This window comes from Triturus cristatus, chromosome 3_2, assembly GCF_964204655.1.
Source record: "Triturus cristatus chromosome 3_2, aTriCri1.1, whole genome shotgun sequence".
Lineage (NCBI taxonomy): Eukaryota > Metazoa > Chordata > Amphibia > Caudata > Salamandridae > Triturus > Triturus cristatus.
Genome location: NC_140584.1, coordinates 700,031,346 through 700,049,992, shown reverse-complemented (window position 1 = coordinate 700,049,992; position 18,647 = coordinate 700,031,346). Strand labels below are relative to the sequence as shown.

General features: G+C 41.6%; 1 protein-coding gene across 2 annotated transcripts in view; it reads right to left on the bottom strand.

Annotated features, from left to right (window-relative positions):
* The window catches only part of DNAH7 (dynein axonemal heavy chain 7), a 1,967,826-nt gene that overhangs the window by 1,121,092 nt on the left and 828,087 nt on the right, over nt 1–18,647 (bottom strand). For both annotated transcript variants that reach the window (XM_085648764.1, XM_085648765.1), the window contains exon 37: nt 15,492–15,660. In XM_085648764.1, coding sequence (XP_085504890.1) covers nt 15,492–15,660 — 169 coding nt within the window. The remainder of the gene's footprint in view (nt 1–15,491; nt 15,661–18,647) is intronic.

Here is an 18,647-nt window from a genome sequence, read left to right as displayed (position 1 = left end):
TACCTATGGGATGATCCAAATGGCTCAAGTTTTCCATCTAAGCCAATTTTAAAAAAAAATGTATTGGGACATGACTTTGATGTCTGCCCATAGTTCTGGTCCAAATGCTAAGCTATTTCGTTTTCTTGACATTAAACCTATACCATCTTGCGAGGCTTACTGGGATATTATAGAAAGGGTCCCTGATAGAAAACTGTACTTCCAGTTTAGAATTGGGACTCTTCCTGTAAAAGCATTCACCTACAAATGGTCATCTACCCAGGATAACAAGTGTCATTGTTGCAGAGATCTGACCGAGGACATAGGCCACCTGCTGTTCGTATGTCCCCTGTACACCAACCCCCGTCGTAAGTGGCTAAAACCAGTGTGTATAAATCTGGGGACACGCAGGTACAATAAGGCCTTAAGAATACTCGAATCAGATTGCACACCATGTATGGCAATTGCTGTCGCAAATTTTTTAGGGTGGGCTTGGATCATACGCTCCCGCACTTTAAAGCCTCTAGAAGTTGGCCAATTAATTTTTTACATCAAATAATGTATGATTAATTTTTAAAATTATGCTTTCTTCTGAATTGTTCTTATCCATTGTTGATGACATTTTTCTTAATCTTTGTAATCGACAGCACCATGATTTAATGAGTTTTTTAAATAACGAATTTTATCTTGTAGTATTTATAGCAGGTGTTGGGATGTTTATTGCTTTTATGACATGCTGTCGAATAAAGCTTTGAAATTTCTTACCAAGAGTCTGTGTTTATTTAGCTGACTACATAGTTAGTTAGATAGTACTGTTATTACCATCAACTTCTCAACCAATTGGTCCATCGACCAGAGGAAAGAGAATTGATATACAGGTTTAGTTATGTATTTAGAAGTGCTAAACATGAACCTGTGAAGAGAACGAATTTCTAACGTCAATAAAACGTGACCCCCAGCGCATCAGGGATTTGGGTGAATATATATGGGCCATTTGTATGTGATGTTATCGAGTACTGATCCCTGAATAGTTGGTGAGTGCTGGATCAAACCCATCATGGCAAAATTCACTAGATTGTTCCGTAACCAATCATGAATCACCAACAACAAGGACATCGGAGTGTGGCTTTGTCTGATCAGGTCTGGTTCGACAAGGGAGACACATAATTATGTCATTCAATTCTTGGTCTGATAACCAATCATGTATCACTAACAATGAGGTCATCAGAGTTGCTTTGTTTGATCAGCTCTGGTTCCACAAGAGAGACCCATTATGACATCACTCACAACTTGAGCCATTAACCATTGATGCGCCAACAATGAGGTCATCAAAATGTTGCTTTACTTGATCAAGTTTGATTCGACAACTGCGACTCATTGTGACATCATCCACTACTAGGGCTGTTAACCATCCATGTATCACCAACAATGGGGGTCTCAGAATGTCGCTTTGATTAATGCCTGGCTGTCTTTACTTACTACAAAGCCACTTTCATTAATATTGACCATGTGTGCAGCTCATTTCACAGATTGACCTGTCTTGTCTTTCAGTATTTTATGAATCACACACCTCAGCAGGACATAGCAGGATCGACTGCCACATTTTACAACAAAACAAAATGTACATTTAATGTACTGTATATGTAGCAGAACAATTATATATATATTTCACCACTTGTATGCTAATGGTAAACATGCAAAGCTATTCAAATGAAAAGGTGTGGTGGGCACTGTAGGTTTAAGTATAAAAGAAGCGCATGGGAAACAAGATCTTTCTAGAAAGGACAAAACGTGGAACGGAGAGTAGTTCCTCGAAGCTGTGTAGCCAGAGGACATGGTGCTTTGAGTATCGGATATTCATATCTGTCAACTGCATACACCCAATTAAAATGAATCAAGAGTGAAAAATAATACATTTTGTGCCTTTTTGGCAGCATTTCCTACATTTTGTTAACTTTTCTTTCATTTTAACTCACATGGTGAAATGATTCAGTCAGAGCCTCGGGCCGATAGGAGTCCCTGTGATCACATGTAATGTGCCCACAGTATTAAGGCCCAATTTTGAAAAGGGCCCTGAACTCACCCCCACCGTTCCATACTCTCTAGGGCTCGAGCACTTCTACACAGGGGCCAGAACCACAGGGCAATTTTAGGGTCACTCACATGACTCGGTGAAATAAATAAGTGGCCAGATCGGTTTTATTCACACTCAAATTCATGAGAGCCAATTTACAGAGTTTGCCAGTAAAATGTTACTTTCGTTTTCTCGTCTCTGCTTCTACAGCATTGCTTACCCTTCATTCTGTGATGCACGCGCAGCTCTGAATCCACATGACGAGCCACACACCAGAGAATGCAAGCTGTGAATGCATTTTGCGGCCGAAAAGATAAATATCGCGGTCATCGCCCTCCTCAGCTGATTTCACCATAATTTCAAGGATCGTGAAATCACGAAATGCTGGAGGGTCTGATTAACAAACAAACAGAGAAATCATGAGAGAACTATCATTTTTATGAGAGCTATCCTGTTCACTAGTGACAGTGGCATTCTGATCCATTCTGCCATCTGATTCTCCAGTTTAGTATTTGCTCTGCCATAGTTTTTCCGTATTACCAACTCAGGATCTCTGTGTATCCATATTCCTAAATATTTCACACTCTGTGGGGTAATCTATCGTGTGGTAAAGTATGTAGTGTCGGCGGGAATATCGACTTCGACCAGTTTATACTAAACACTGAATATTGTTCAAAGCGGATATATTCCTGAAGAATCCGGGCAAGGTGTGTTTCAGTGTCCTTTACATATAGGACCATGTAATCTGTATATAGTGAAATATTTATTGGTCTCTTTCGAAAGCGCAGTGCTGACGCCCCGTGCCTTTGTCGTATGACACATGCCATTGGTTCCAGAATCAATGAAAACAGAAGAGGGGATGAGGGTAACCCTGTCTGGTACCCCTATGAATAGATAGCGTCACCGAAGTATGCCCATCTATGCACACTCTCGCCTCAGGTGAGGTATAGAACAGACCTATCCACCTTCGAAAATCCTCAGAAAACCCCATTTGTTGTAGTATCTGAAATATATAGTTCCATTCTATGGAATCAAATGACTTAGTGACATCTAACAATAACGCCGCAGCCTTGAGATCCGGGTTGACTTGATGACAAAGCACAAACATCGTACGCAAATTATGCATAGTGGACCTGGTTGGTAGGAACCCTGATTGGTCTGCGAGGATCATGGTCGTCAATAAGGGTTGTAGTCTAGTGAATAAAAGTCTGGCTAGGATCTTTGCATCTATATTAATGAAGGGTAGAGTGCGATATGACTTGCAGCATGTCAGTGGTTTGTCCGGTTTTAATAAGGCAATTATTAAGGCCTCACGAAATGTGGAAGATAGGATGGCCTTAACAAAGGCCTCCCTCTACATCTCTAAGATATGTGGTGTTAATAAGTCCACAAATTCTTTGTAGAATTCGCTAGTTGGTCCGTCTGGGCCTGGTGATTTTCTTTTTGGCAAGGAGCGTATGGCCTCTGTATCTCTGCTTCTTCTATAGGTTGACTGAGATATTCACTCTGTCCATCTGACAACCATGGGAGCGAAATGTCCGATAGATAAGCATCTAAACCTTCTATATTTGTCAGCCCCTGGGAGACAAAGTCCCTCATAAAATAGTTTAAAATGTGCCAGTATCCCAGCTGCATCATGATCAACTCCATCACTGCCAGTAATCTTGATCATATTGCCTCTTATCTGAGGTTATTCTAGTAGCTAGGTTATGACCGATCTAAACAGCAAAAGAAGAAAACTCAGACAAGCAGAAAGGACTGGGAGATAAACCCCCACAACTTATCACCTAGCACTTCTTAGAACAACAAGGCTGTCTTACAAAAAACACATCTTTAAAGAAAAATCCTCCTTTTTCCGGAACCAACTGGACAGTGTAAAAAACAGACCTAGGGAACTCTTTAACATTGTTAAACAACAAACTACTTCAGCACACCCTCTTGCTAATATTGCCACAAACGAACAATGTGAAAAAATCGCTAGCTTTTTCACTGACAAAATCGCAAAAATTTAGCAAACCTTCTTGTAAATCTCATCTGTTCCCTCCGTCGTTCCCACCTTCACCATCCCACCTCCCCTCGCAGCTTATCCAGCTCCAAAGCCCGTTGCAGACTAAACAACCACTATAAAAATAATGACTTCAAGAATCTTGCCAAATTGAAAAACAACGCCAACAGGTCGGATTTCACACCCTGGACTGAAAAGGAAGTCTTCAACATAATCATGAATATAAGCCAACGACCCACATCAATGACCCCGTCCCAGCCACAATGGTGAAAAATCTCAACCACATCATCGCCCCGTTCTGGACTCTCTGAGCCGATATCGCTCCAACTAAGACAAATCACGCCCAGCCCCAAAAAAAACAGTGCCGACCCTAACGATCTCAACAACCTCAGACCTAGCTCCAACCGCCCGTTCCTTGCCAAGACTTTAGAAAAATGTGTCTTACAGCAACTCAATTATCATATATAAAATTTCTCCTTCCTTGACACTTGCCAATCCGGTTTCAGCAAAGGCTGTAGTACTGAAACGGCCATGCTGAACATATCTGATGACATCCACAGAGCCTTAGACGAGGGGGACGCCTGCCTACTTATTCTACTGGACCTATCTACGGCATGCGATACGGTCAATTACCCAGCCCTACTTGAGTCTTTAAAGTAGCGTTTCGGTTTGAATGGCACAGTACAAAAATGGTTCTCTTCCTACCTTCAACATCGCTCGCAACAAATCAAAATCAACTCTTGCCTGTCTAAACCCACTCTGATCAATCTTGGCGTGCCTCAGGGCTCAATTGTATCCCCTCACTTTTCAATCTCTTTATGGAACCCTTAACGGTCATCTTGAAACAGACCGAGATCAAATACCACCTACATGCTGAGGACATCCAACTTTACTACATAATAAAATCACCCAGTGACATTCAAGTCAAGTCAAGTCAATATCAGCTTTAATCGGTGCAATAAAATCACCATAAAAGCATGTACATACAAAAACAAACTAAGATATTAAACATTTTAATGATACTACAGATGAAAATGGCATATACAATTGTTATTAGGTATAAGCTACATAAAGTGCATGATAGCATTAATAAAGCATCCATAGGGGTTTAGGGCATAAGGAGATAATTCATACCAATTAGTATGGCTGGCGATCATAAGTACATATTGATGTATAAAAGTTAAAAAATAGAGGTGTTTCTAAGATTCGTCATCCAAATTTTCATATAACAAATCATACAAATGTGTATAATCTTTTCTTTTTCTAATTGCGGATTGCACGTATCTGATGACAAAGTTTACGCTTTTCATATTTTCCAAACTACAAACAAAGTTAAAAGCTTGTCTATAAATAAAAATCATGTTTGATACAAAAAGAGGCTTTAGAAATACATTCCGGATATCCTTATAAAAGCTACAGAACAACATAAAATGCAGCGTAGATTGGGGTGTTTTTCCATCCCAAGGGCAATTCGGTAACTTGTGATACCATTTATCCGTATTTGGGAATGATACTAAAAAGTGCAAAGTGTCCAGCCTTAGCCTGGTTAGATAACATCTATGTTGTGTGTTGCCTACCAGCACTAGGTATGATTGTAAACACTTCATTATTGGACGTGCTCAGTAGGCAACAATGCTATTTTTTAAGATAGCGACCCGATACCTTTCTGTTTCTGTAATGCTTAAATACCTAGACTTTAGGACTTTTATACTGAGCTCCGTTATTTTTTAAAAAAAATCTTTTTATTAACAATTGGGATCAACATTGCATAGCAAATCACAGTTCCATTACATCATTTTGCACATTATATTTGGGCTTACGGAGATAATAATATTACATCAATCAGTAACCTGTGTCGTTTCTAGATAGTGTCATCGTAAGCTGGTAGTTGTGGTGGGGCACAAATGTACCCCCGGTGTGCGTTCCAATCGGACCATATGTGGGACCATTTATTGGGGCAACCCCTCGCTACGTAGACATATTTTTCTCTGTGCATGCACCAATCCATATCCTTTTTCCATGCGGACACCTCTGGCGCTCGCTCTGCCCCCCCACCTCTGTGCTATATTCCTTTTAGCTACCATAAACCCCACCGTGGCCCATGTGATGTGTGAGTTGTTGAGATCCGTAGGTTCCCATACGTTGAGGAGACATCTCTTGGCCTCCAGTGGAAGTGGGTTCGGCAATACCTCACCCATCACCTCGTGAATCTTTTCCCAATATCTCTGTATGTAGGTGCATTCCCAGAGTATGTGGAGGAATGTGCCCTTACTCCCGCATCCCCTCCAGCACCGATCTTCCACTGCTCTACCCATCCGTACCAGGCTAGTTCCCGTGATATAGATTCGGTGTAGTATTTTAAGTTGCACCAGTCTTAGCCTGGCAGCTATTGCAACTTCACGTGGGGAGGCTATTGTGCTTAGCCAATCATCGTCATCTAGGATTATCCCGTCTCCTTCCCACTTTTCCCGCAGTTTCCAGAGCGGATCTACAGTATGGTTTACACATTTTTTGTAGGTGAGTGAAATGGCTTTCGTTGGTAAGTATCCATCGAGGAGTCTATCCTCTAGGGGTGAGGAGGCTGGGAGGACCTCTCCGTTTCGCAAAACGAATTGCAGTGCGTGGCGTATCTGTAAGTATCTAAAATATTCTGTGGGGGCAAGTTCTTATTCTTGCTGCAGGGTTGGGAATGATTTGATCTGGCCCTTTGTCAATGGGTCGCCTACTTTCGATTTTCCTATGAGGTCCCATTTATCGAACCCTCTGGATGTCCATAGGCATCCCAGCTGGCCCGAGTCCCACAGAGGGGTAGCCAGAGTCTGCTTACGGTCCCATCCCAAACTTCTGTTGGCAGCCTGCCAGACCAACACCTAGTGTTTAGTTGGTCCAGTGCGGCGGTCCTTTCCCATGTCTGAATATAGAGCACGTTGGTAGTTCCCTCCCGGCAGTACCCAGTGATCCATCGCGTAGCCCGGATCATCCATCTGTGTGTAGGTGCAATGGTTGATGGCTGCCAGGTGGGCTGCCCAGTAATATTTCCTAAGGTCAGGGAAGGCAATGCCCCCGTCGTACCATGGAAGGTTTAGTTTAGGGAGTGCTATCCATGGCTTCCCGCTCCAGAGCACCGAGCTCCGTTATTAATGTAGGATTCATTTTGTTAATGTCTATATTACAGCATGGTATCTTGCTGCTATTATCCAGTGTTAAACAATCCATTATAAGAGCTTTAGTAAATTTGGTTTCTTCTTTGACCCATAATCCTCGCCAGAGGGTCAACTCAGCCAGGTTTATCAAATCTCTTAAATACGAGGCCGACAATTCCTTATGAACAATAAAATTTGCAGTAGATCTTGGTACTGCCAGTAATCTTTTAAAGAAATTATTTTCCACTATATTCGCTCGTCCCCATATTGCTGCCCCATAACAAACGCCTGAAATACATTTACTTCGATATAATGTTGGAATTTCTCGTATTGGTTTGTTACCTAGCTTCGCCTAAAATCTAAAAATACTCTCAGTGCATCTTAAAATTTTTATATTGCACAGTTCTATATTAGTATTCAATAAGCCTTTCCTATTATAAAGCATTCCCAAATATGAAAAAGTTGAAACCCTCTCAATAGAGGTCCCGCCTACATGATGCTGTCTAGACTTTGGTCTAGTACTCCCGCATGTCATGACAAATGTATTCTTTAGGTTTAGCTGTAAATCTATACTAGTCATAAATAATGCGAAATTTTCTATAAGGAGTTACAATCCATTTGCTGTTCTGGACATTAACACTGCATCGTCTGCATATAATAAAACAGGCGTAGAACGTACTCCTATTTTAGGGGCATCTGCATTCAACATCTCAACAACACATTGAACAAGTTACAATCCTGGTTTTACGCAAATCACTTAAAGCTAAACCCCATCAAGACAGAAGTTATTCTTTTCTCCCATAAAAGTAACCGCCTTCAAATACACGAATGGCTTATCTACCTAAATGCTCTAAAGTGCTCTCTTACTTTATCGAAGTCTGCAAAATCCCTTGACTTCGTCCAGGACAACAACATGTCAATGAAAGAAGACATCAAGAATACAGCTAAAGGAGCGCTGTACACACTCAAAAACCTCAAGAAACTTAAACCATTTATTCCCGCAGACGATTTAAAAAATGTGGTGCAATCCTTGGTCCTCTCAAAACTAGACTATGGGAATGCCACTCTCACTGGGACGCCAAAAACTCACCTCGCCCCCCTGAGATCTGTTCTTAACATGGCAGCCTGGCTCATCTCAGACGTTAAACGGTTTGAGAACATCACTCCTGTACTCAGAGTCTCAACTGGTTCCTATTGAAGGAAGATGGACCTAACATACTGCATGCATCATCCACAAAGCCCTTCACTCTCATACCCTAACTACTTCGAAAACAAGCTGACGAAAGCAGGAACCTCTAAATCATTGAGAAGCTCCAATGCTCTTCTGCTCATACCTCCCATTCAAAAAAAGACAGCAACCAAGTCACACTCTTTTTCCGGAAATGCTCCAAGCATATGAAATTTCCTACCGTGTGACCTTCGATGCAACCCCTCCTTCCCCTGCTTGAAGAGAAACCTAAAACTCCTACTCCTCAACAAATACTTTAACTCCTAGTCTACGGATCTTAGAAAAGTATCGCTTTATCAGACCTAGACCCTCTGTTTGAAGCAGCGGTTCTCTCCTTCTTTCTGTGTTCTTCTCTGACTTTTGATCCTCTCGAATTGTGTCTCTAATGTTAGTCACTCAACTTGCACTTTTGATGGGTATCATTTGTCTATTGAACTACTGTCTCATATGTTCATTGCATGCCTGCATTTACTGTTGTCTATCACGACCATGTAAAGCCCTCTGACACCTACGGGTCTAGCTAGCACTATAGAAAACGTAAATAAATAAATAAAAATAAATGACCAGGACTCCCTCCCTCTCCATACGCTCTCTCGTGATGTGTCGACAGACCATATACTGCACCTCCTTTTGCGCTAGAACATTATATTCTGTTACTTGTTCTCTTATAATTGCCAGGGTGTTTGGACATGACTTGGATTCATAATCAGTTTCCAAGTGCTTTAGGGTGTCTTGTATGCTTTTAGTTGCCTATGGATATCTTTTAATATTCCTTCACTCAAGCTAATACATATAGCCCATATTGTGGCTTTAAATGCCTCCCATAATGTGCTCTCTTTGCTTACTAAGTCCTTATTTATGTGAAAGTAGTTGACAATGGCCTGACCCAATAGTGTTCTTATATACCAGGTCCAATAGAGCGTCCGCCCTAAACCTCCATGTAAATTGCTGAGGTGCACACATGGATTTTGAGTCGGGGAGCTAACGGAATTGAGTGAGGCTGTGTACTGCTTGATTTTAGGTGGACAGACTACACAGAATTGGTGGCATACGGGAAACAGAGGCCCGGGTGAATCATACTGCCAGCACATGTAAGATACCGGTAGCCCTGCCGAGGGTGCCAGCCCCGGAGCACTGAGGGCGCTTGGATACAGGGATTGTTACCTGTTTTGAGATAGAGAGCGGTCTGAATTACGTGACGCAAGCCCATAGATTTTGCTTTACCCTTGTCCTGAGGAGGTCAGAAGAAATTGACAGCTGAAACGCGTCGACAGCTTGTATATAGAGGAGTCACCATTAATGCAAATATGTTGAATTGTTCAGAAGCACGTTATTTGAAAAGATAGAGAGGTGTTGTACCTCATGTGCTAGAAGGACTACCTCTAAGTGTATCACCCAGGTATTATGAGTGAACACTAGTGTTTTAAATATCTTGCTGGGGTATTGAAGATACTGAGTTTTGTATATATATACACACATATATGTATGTCATGTGTTTGTCATTGTATATACATTGTTGTATGTTTTTTCATTAATTTATTTTTGAAGTGATATGTGGGTCAAAGACTGGTCCAATGGCATGTATGTGTGTGAAATTACATTGAACATTGTTTTTTGTAAAATTATACAGTAACGTCAGGGTAATTAATTGTGCCCTTACTGAAAATAAAATTGGATATTCATCCCTCCGTACTCACTTGTTATTCATCAATTTGAGTTGTATATGATGGCATCTTAATATCAAGTGCTACCTGGTTATGTTGAGAGAGGGTTCATGCCAGATTTCCCACCTCTGTCACCCAGGCATTTGACCCCACTGATATAAACCAATAATCTAAGCAGGACCAGGTTCCATAGACAGATGAAGTGTGAGCACCTCCAACAGGACTGGGTTGCGGATCCACAATACTGAATTCCTCCAGCCCCTCTCTTATAATTTGGGCTGAGTGCCTGCCCTGTTCGTTGTGCGGTGCCGAGTTGTCTTTACTTGAATCAAGGTGTGTGTTTAGATCCCCACCCCATAGCATTTCCAACATTAGGAGAGAGCACAACACTTTCCATATGATTATGTAAAATGCAGAGTCATCTAAATTCGACTGTAAACATTTATAATTGTGAGTCACATGCCATATAAACTACCTTGGTTTATAACATATAAACCTTGGTCATCTGTAATTGCCTGTGTATCCACAAATGGTGTACCTTTTCTAATTAGAGTCAGTAATCCTCTAGAGTAAGTTGAGTACAAGGAGGACAGTCTAATCTCTGCCCACTGTGTGCCCACCTTTGCCTCTGTGCGCTTTGTCAGGTGTGTTTTTTTGGGAGGAGTGCAATTTTAATATGGTGTTGATTGAGGTAGGCTATTAACTGTCTTATTTTCCTTGGGTCATTAAGACTGCTTATATTCCATGTTATAAGAGATATATATGCGATTGAACAAGGTCAGCCTTTAATCATCTAGGCTCATGGGTTGAATTTGAGCTGTTTGCAATATGATCATTAATATGTCTACTATATCTGGTGTTAGTGAGCCATGAAAATACCAATGGAAAATATAACCCCCCCACCCACTTCAGTATCCCAATCCTGCCAAAGACAGGGTCCTAAATAAGCTCACACAAATTGCTATCTACAATACCAACAATGCTAATACAGTCAGTATACCTATCAGAATAGTTGGGGTACACCCTTGCAGGGGCTGCAAGAATCCTATTATCCCTCCGGGCCTGCGGAGGTGGCTGGGTGTCCTAGTTAACCAGTTATGGTTGAAGGTGACTGGAGATGGAGGTCTAGACCCGTTCATCGCTTTCTGCATGACATGGTACGTTCAATTATTAGTCCCTTTCCTCAATAATAAATGTTCCAGGTCTGTATTGCTTGTTGGAGTTCTCATCTTCCGCTGTTCATTGGTTTTGTTTTTGATGTGTGATTGACTTCAGGAAATCTTTGGCTGCCTTCAGAGTTGCGCAGATCTTTTGTTGACCTTCATAGTCCATGTGTAGGTATGCGGGATACATCATGGCATACGGTATATTTTGCTTCTGAAGTTTCCATTTGATGGGTAGGTTCTCTCTACTCAGTGGTAGGTATTCTATAGATCAGTGATCTATGGGCACACTCAACTACTAGTATGTTTGACATATTCTCTTGGCCAAAGAGCGTGGTGAGCATCTGTTCTACGACAATCTCGATCCACCCTGTATTTTCAAATTCTGGAACTCCGGTGATGCGCACATTATTGCGCCTCGAGCGCACTTCTAAATCTTTGCTTTTCGCTTGTATGACCACTAAGATTTTCTCCATGTCCGAGCATTTTCTGGTCACAGTGTGCAACTCATCTTCTGCTGTTGATATCCTTTGCTCTGCTTCCGCAAGTCTGGACGATTGCTTATCCAATTTGGCAGAGATGTGATTTATTCACAGGTTTAGAGAGTCTATTTTTCCATATATGGAGTGGAGCCTTTGCTGCATGGCTTGCAATGTTAATTCAAGTGCAGATGCCCCCTGCATTTCAGTATCCTAATTGGAGTCTCTTTGTGCATCCTGCGTAGCTCTGACAGTTCTCTTGGCTTCAAATGAGAGGCATGTTGGTTTTTGTCTGTCTTACCCATGCTCATATCTGAGCTGTGCCTACAGTTCAATCACCGTGCCCACAAAGGACCGACCTCTGTGATTCAGCAGGCAGAGTCCTTTTGCCAGTTTGTGCCCCAGAACTCTGGTGATAGCGTTAGACCAGACCACCTCATGCATTTAACCTGCTATGGCAGCAAGAATAATAATTCCTATTTGTAAAGAGCGAACATATCACCCGTATGGGTTTCGAGGTACTGGGGGACATCGGGGAGATTAAGTGAGCGATTGCCCAGAGTCACATGATGCTGAGCTGAGCTGCTGCCGGCGATCGAACCGTGAGTCCCATTCCGGAGTCAGCCACTCTGGCTGTTGTGCCACACCTATAATCAGTTTATATCTCCTCGCTTTCTTGGCCTGCGATTTCTTTGTGCTTGCTCAGTTATATCTTTTTTGGCCTGCTTCTGAATAATTCCTCTGTCAGTCACCTAGCAAGGACCTACGTGAATGTGGCTCTCTCCCCCTCTAGCATGAAAGGCACTGCCTACATCACCAAGCCAAGATCACAAGGTGCAGTTCACCCACCACAGTTTTAAGGTTCTTCCACTCACGTAGCTTCTTCTGTGAGCGAGGGCAGTTTGTTGTCTCTGGGTTTGCAAGGCCACTGTCAGCACTGCAATGCAGCCCCTGTTTGCCGGGCTCCAGTGCAGCCGCTCCCTTAGGAGTGTCACTCGTCCATGGCTTACCGCCACAGATGCCTCCACTGTGGGCCCAACGCTGCACTTCAGCACTCTATTTCTGGTGCCTCCTAGCAGCAGTTCTCAGCCGCTGATCTCATGGCTGCAGCGGTACAGACTCCAGATCACTCGGACAGGCCTCTCAGCTCACTTCTCTGGGGCTTTTGCCGATACTTGCACCGCTTCTTCTCTGTCGCAGGTCCTTCATTATCGTTGGTGGCCACTGCAGCCATCACCACCTATTCGGTCAGCACCTTCTTGTCTTTTACTTTGCTACCAAATTAACGCAATGTTTTAGTTGCCTAGTTGTGTCGCAGTAAGATGCGGCCTAGCTTCTTCTGCCACTGTGCCGCACGTCTTAAGATCCCGGTCGTTCAGTTATGCTGGGGATTTTCACCAAAAAAACAGCACTACTCCCACAAAACAGGATCAATTTCACTTCAGTTGTAATGCAGGATGGCAGGATTCAGTACGGATATCTGCACCTAGCTGGCAGAGCAGCACTCAAATACAGCCAGCTTGCCATGTGCTTTCTAGCGCCCCCCCAAGCTGCATAAATACTTTATAAATTGCCTCTAAATTAATCTTGACTGCATTTGTGCCAAGGTACCGGGGGGTGGGGTTAAGCATGGATTAATTTAGTGACTTTTGTGGATCACTTTGACAAAGAATGTGGTTGTTGCTTGAGTGGGGCTTTAAACCAATAACCCAATTTCTTAAACCAATGTACCCAGCTGATCCTGGAATAAGCAAATGCATTCAATATTTCTTCTTTTAATAAGAAGAAGTGCTGTTCCTCTCGATACCGAATGAAGATGAGAAATTGAAAGCCTCTTTGTCAGCAAAAGACTCAGAAAACTGTCTAGACAAAGAAAGGACCAAGGAAAAAGTATCTTGGTAAACAAAGCATTAATGGGAACCTCTTAGGGTGGGCGGGGTGACATAAAGAAACAAATACAATTACATTAGGAATAGGGTGAGGTTGAATGCGGAGTGGCCATTTTGCCACTAAGTAGTTTTTAAACAACTAAATAGGGAAGTTGATGCTACTAAGGCGCAACTGCAGGAAAAACTTCTTAAAATTGTGACTATCACCCAATATATATAACATGTGCTTTGGGGTGAAAGCTTGTATATGATGGAGAGCAGAAGCTAAGAGCCCACAAAGTACAATTAATTTCTTCTAAAACCTCCTTTTCGGAGGTAGCCCTTATGGAAGAACAAGACAACACCAGAGAAGTTGTCAAGAATCCCGGAATAAAAGTAAAGATGTTTATTTTTACTTTTTAAAAGCAAGGAAGTTAGAGGATCCTTGAATGGAACTTCAGGCAGATTATAGCAAATAGGGCTTAATTCAAAAACATAATTTTACAGTTGAACGTAAATCATTTACATATGCTAGTAATTCACAAACGGATTCCTTTCAGACTAAATAAGTTTATTACTAAGGACTTCTTTGCCACAAGAGCAGAGCAATGGGCAGGAGTAAATCCAATACAGCGGTATGGAAGTGGCGTTTCTAGGCACAGTTGATTTGTAAATTTGCGAAGGCTCATATTGTGAGAATTCAGAAACTGAAATCCAAACCCTTTTGTTCCTGGAAATGTTTGCAAAGCAGCTGGAGTAACTCCTATTTCAACATCGGAAGAGGAACACCTCATCCCATGTGCATTTATAAAAGGGGCAATTTCTGGAAATGTACGCTAGGAAGATTGCTCGGCAGTGGAAATAGCAACCCAGGGAATGTGCCATGTGACACCGATAAAAGTATGCCTTGAAATCTGCACCTGGAGCAGTTTCCCATGTGTACTTCTGGGAATGTTTGTGAATTGAAAAAATGGAAAAGTATTTTCTTGGAGCAGAATTAAATCTCCACCCGTGCGTTTTTTTTTCATGAACATGGCCCATAGGATTTAGCTACTGTAAATCATGACACTGTTAACACCATTAAGAAAACCGGAAAAAATGTCAGCTGTGGCTAAAATATAGCACAAGCTTGCTTGAAAAGTATCTCTCGTTTTTGGTGACTTAAGCAAAAGAGGTCCAAGAAATGGAGCTTCAAGTTGTAGACAGGCAAAATGAGATTCATGTTTACCGAGATCCTCTGCAAAATAATAGGCCGATGTTCCATCCGGTACATATTGTTGGGCATCATGCAACTAGTATTCTGTCTGTCTTATTACAAATGCATTGTGTGTTAATGCACTTGTAATAAGGCGGACGGGATAGTCATCATGTTGGTTATGGAGGACCCATCGTCCAAACTCTAAATCGAAACATTAGAATCCACTTTTTTGTGTAGGTTACATAGACTGTAAAAGGAGAAACTACCAGTTTAAAACTTTAAAAACAGAAACATATGCGTCAATATAGGAATCTGTTAATGGCTGCTTTATTGCTGCATGTATTGCAAAAAGCGGTGCTGGCATATTTGAAGTAATAGAGTACAAAGAAAATTGATTTATTTAGAGGCCTAAGAGACGGAGAAATGCCTCAACCAATCGAAAAGTCAGCACCTTCTGGTTTAAATAGGTTCATGATAGTAAATCAGTACACTAAAATCAGTTGAATGCAATGTAAAATGCATGAGCAAATTTGTTATGAAATATGTTCATGCCCAGTTTTCAAGTCAGATAAATACTCAATCAATGGAGCACCTATTGTTACCTTTTCAGCCGGGCCAATAGGAATTTTATTGTTAGTTCAATAAATTAGGAAAACAGTGATGCACGTGCTGCATATATTTGAACATTACCTGGTGGCCCCATAGCACACATGATCTGAATGTCGATAAGTTTGATCATGGAGCAGTCTTTCAAGTCATACCAATTCCAGTGATCCAACCACTGGCGAAGCAACTCAACTGGAGGTTGGGCACCATAGACCTCCCTGGCAGGCATGTTAATGTCATCTACAAATACAACCTGAAAAGACAATGAAATACATTTTCAGTTAATGTGGTTAAGCACCCTTTTTTTCGTAGAAAACCTTAATGTATTTCACATATGACCATTCAACACAGAGCTCATAGAGTATAAAGTTTAAGAAAATTCTTACTCTTCAATAAATATATTTTGCACAAAAATCTTTTATTCTTCATCAAATTCTTCTTCCTTTAAAATTGAAAGCCACAGTAGTCAAAACGTTTCACCCTAAGGAACTTCTTCAAGGCTTCAATGTAAGCTTTTCTTATTTAAGACATTAAGTCCACATGTGTTTTATCAATTTTCATGAAGGTTGGTTTATTTCTCAAATCCTGTGGTGCATGTATGAATTCTCACAGGGGACCGCTTTTTATTTAGCATAGAGATTTCTGTCACGGCTCATTAATATGTTTCCTGTGACATTTTGAGGAGTACGAGTGCTCCAGAACATGGAGTCTTGTTGCACAGCATAAGCAGACTCCATGTTCCGGAGCACCACATGATTTAAGAAATAAACCATCCTTCATGAAATTTGATAAAACACGTGAGCATATGGACCCAAGCATTTTCATTTCCACATGCAAATCAAGTTTCAAAAACATTATGCCAATATATATATCCTTTTCCTAATTCTTTAGAAGTCTTTTGCAGGACTGTACTATAATTCTGAAGGCATGCTAGATTCATGGGCATTCTAGACAACCCTAGATTGCTGATGCTGCAGTAGGTCTTAGCAGCACAGAGCCAGGCCTGTACGGGATAGCATTAGATACTACTCAAGCTCCTTTTTTGCTCTACTACCCAACATTTCTTTAATACATTTCACATGGATTCTTAGGAAGATTTGTATCCACAAGGCACACTTCTTGTATTTGTGTTTTTTCCAGATGTGAAGGCACCCTTGGGAGGTCCACTACAAGCCGCAGAAATGAGGTTAAGGACTCCATGGACTCCTAAGCATTCATGTGATTAGTAGAGAAGTCTGCCTGTTCTAGTGTTTTCAATCCATGCAATGCAACATGCCTAGTTTCAGAGTTCACTCTTGCAGAGCCACTGCTAGCCCACAGAGATGTGGGGATTGAATGTCTTCTTGTTTCTGGATACAGAAGAGGACTGCCACCACCATGAATATCAAATCAGAAGAAAGGCATTCAACACCAAAAATTTGCCCTTCAACCCCAACAAATTCTTTTGCAGGCACATTTCTAATTTGTCCCACAAGGCACTAATGGAGAGCTCACTGCAAGGTGTCTGAGTAATAATCTGTTAAATTGATGGAGACCATGATCTACAGACAGGCTAGATGTAAACGGCATTCTATCTGTAGGAGAGTTACCCCATCATTCTAGTATTGGAACCAAAGGTTGCTTGACTTGGATGAGTTTCAACAGCTCTTCTAATTGTTAATCCCACTACTCGACCAGGTGCAACTGCAAACCAAAGCTGTGAAATGTTGCTTAGGGTACTATCCCAATGCAGGAGAGTTGCAATTCCAGAAACTTTGGAACCACCTAGATAATGTCATTTTGTTGGTCAAAAACGGCCCACTTTTCAGCTGATGATCTATACTAGTTAAGGGAAAATACCTTTCCTGGTAAAACTCAAAAATTATCCCCATGAAATAGGAACCAGGAAGAATTCTGAGTAGTTTAATACAACCTAAATTATAGAGAATCTTCATAGACAGAGCTAAAGCAGATCCTTTCCAGGGCTCTAGTCAAATTGGACTGTTGTCTACATATGGGTAGTAATGCACTTTCTGCTGATGCATAAAGGCCACCAAGAGGGCCAGGATCTTGACAAAAGACCACATGATGTCAATGAGGCCTAATGGTAAGGCCCTGTCCTGGAAAAGTTGTTTTTCCTCTGTAAATACAAAACACTTTGTGTGCTCTGTTTTTACCAAGCGCATACCATTTTTGCATTGTCCAGCTTCCAGAACATTGGGCAAAGCTAGCACTTGGAACTTTTTCAGGGGGAAGAACTGCTTGACATAATGAAGATGCAGACTGCTGTAGAGTGGCTCTGTATTTTGCAGTGGGATTAGTATCCTTATCCTGTTTCTGGGGGTAGAGCTGCTTCAATTGCTCATGAGAGGAAGATCCTCCTTAGGATGCCAATTGTGGTCAAGCTGGGATGGATCAAGAAGGCTGCGGCAGCTGTAGAGCATAGAAATTCTTCACCTCGAGAAAGCCCATCTGTCTTTTGTTGCATGGATCCAGTGATGGTAGTGAAGTGAAAGTCTTCACCTCATTGGAATGGATTGGGCTATTTGATTCAGGAGCAATGATGCTGATGGATGATCCTTAAGCCTCAAGATCTGTTGTGTAGTTCCTATAAAACCTATATAGGATCTGTGCGTTTAGACAACATACACTGTAGGATTGGTGTTAGACTGATTCTAGACACCTCCACCGGGTATGTTGGCCTGTGTACCAGCTATCTCAGTGCCACTAGAAACTCCTTATCAGGGAGAGAATAGTTCTTGGCAACTATCGAACATGACAACCCTGATCCCTCTGGACCGTGGAAACAGTGTACTACTTTTCGCTCATTTACTCGTGCTCACTCAGTCTCAGAGAGATACACAGAATAAACGGTATGGACGTTTTTCAATAAACATTTATTGAACAATTGTTATTCTAGTGTAGAATAGGTGTGCTGAAACAACCATTAGGTAGTAAAAGATATAAATGATTAGATGCACTTAGAAAGTAAAAGGATGGTAGATTTCTACCATTTTGCTATAACCATGAATACAGGGAAGTATATAAAATAAATGACACTAAAATGCATACTCCTACGATGCAACCCTTACTAGATGTACCCAAGTGTACCTAGCATATTTGCAGGTGTTAAGCCAAGAATCCCTCTAGGATAAAGTCAACCCCATTACCTGAAGTGAGAGACTGTGGAACCCAGTCTTGGTCTTGAATTGGACACCCCGCAAGGGATGTTAGACCACTGCGAACTGGAGTATCTGCATG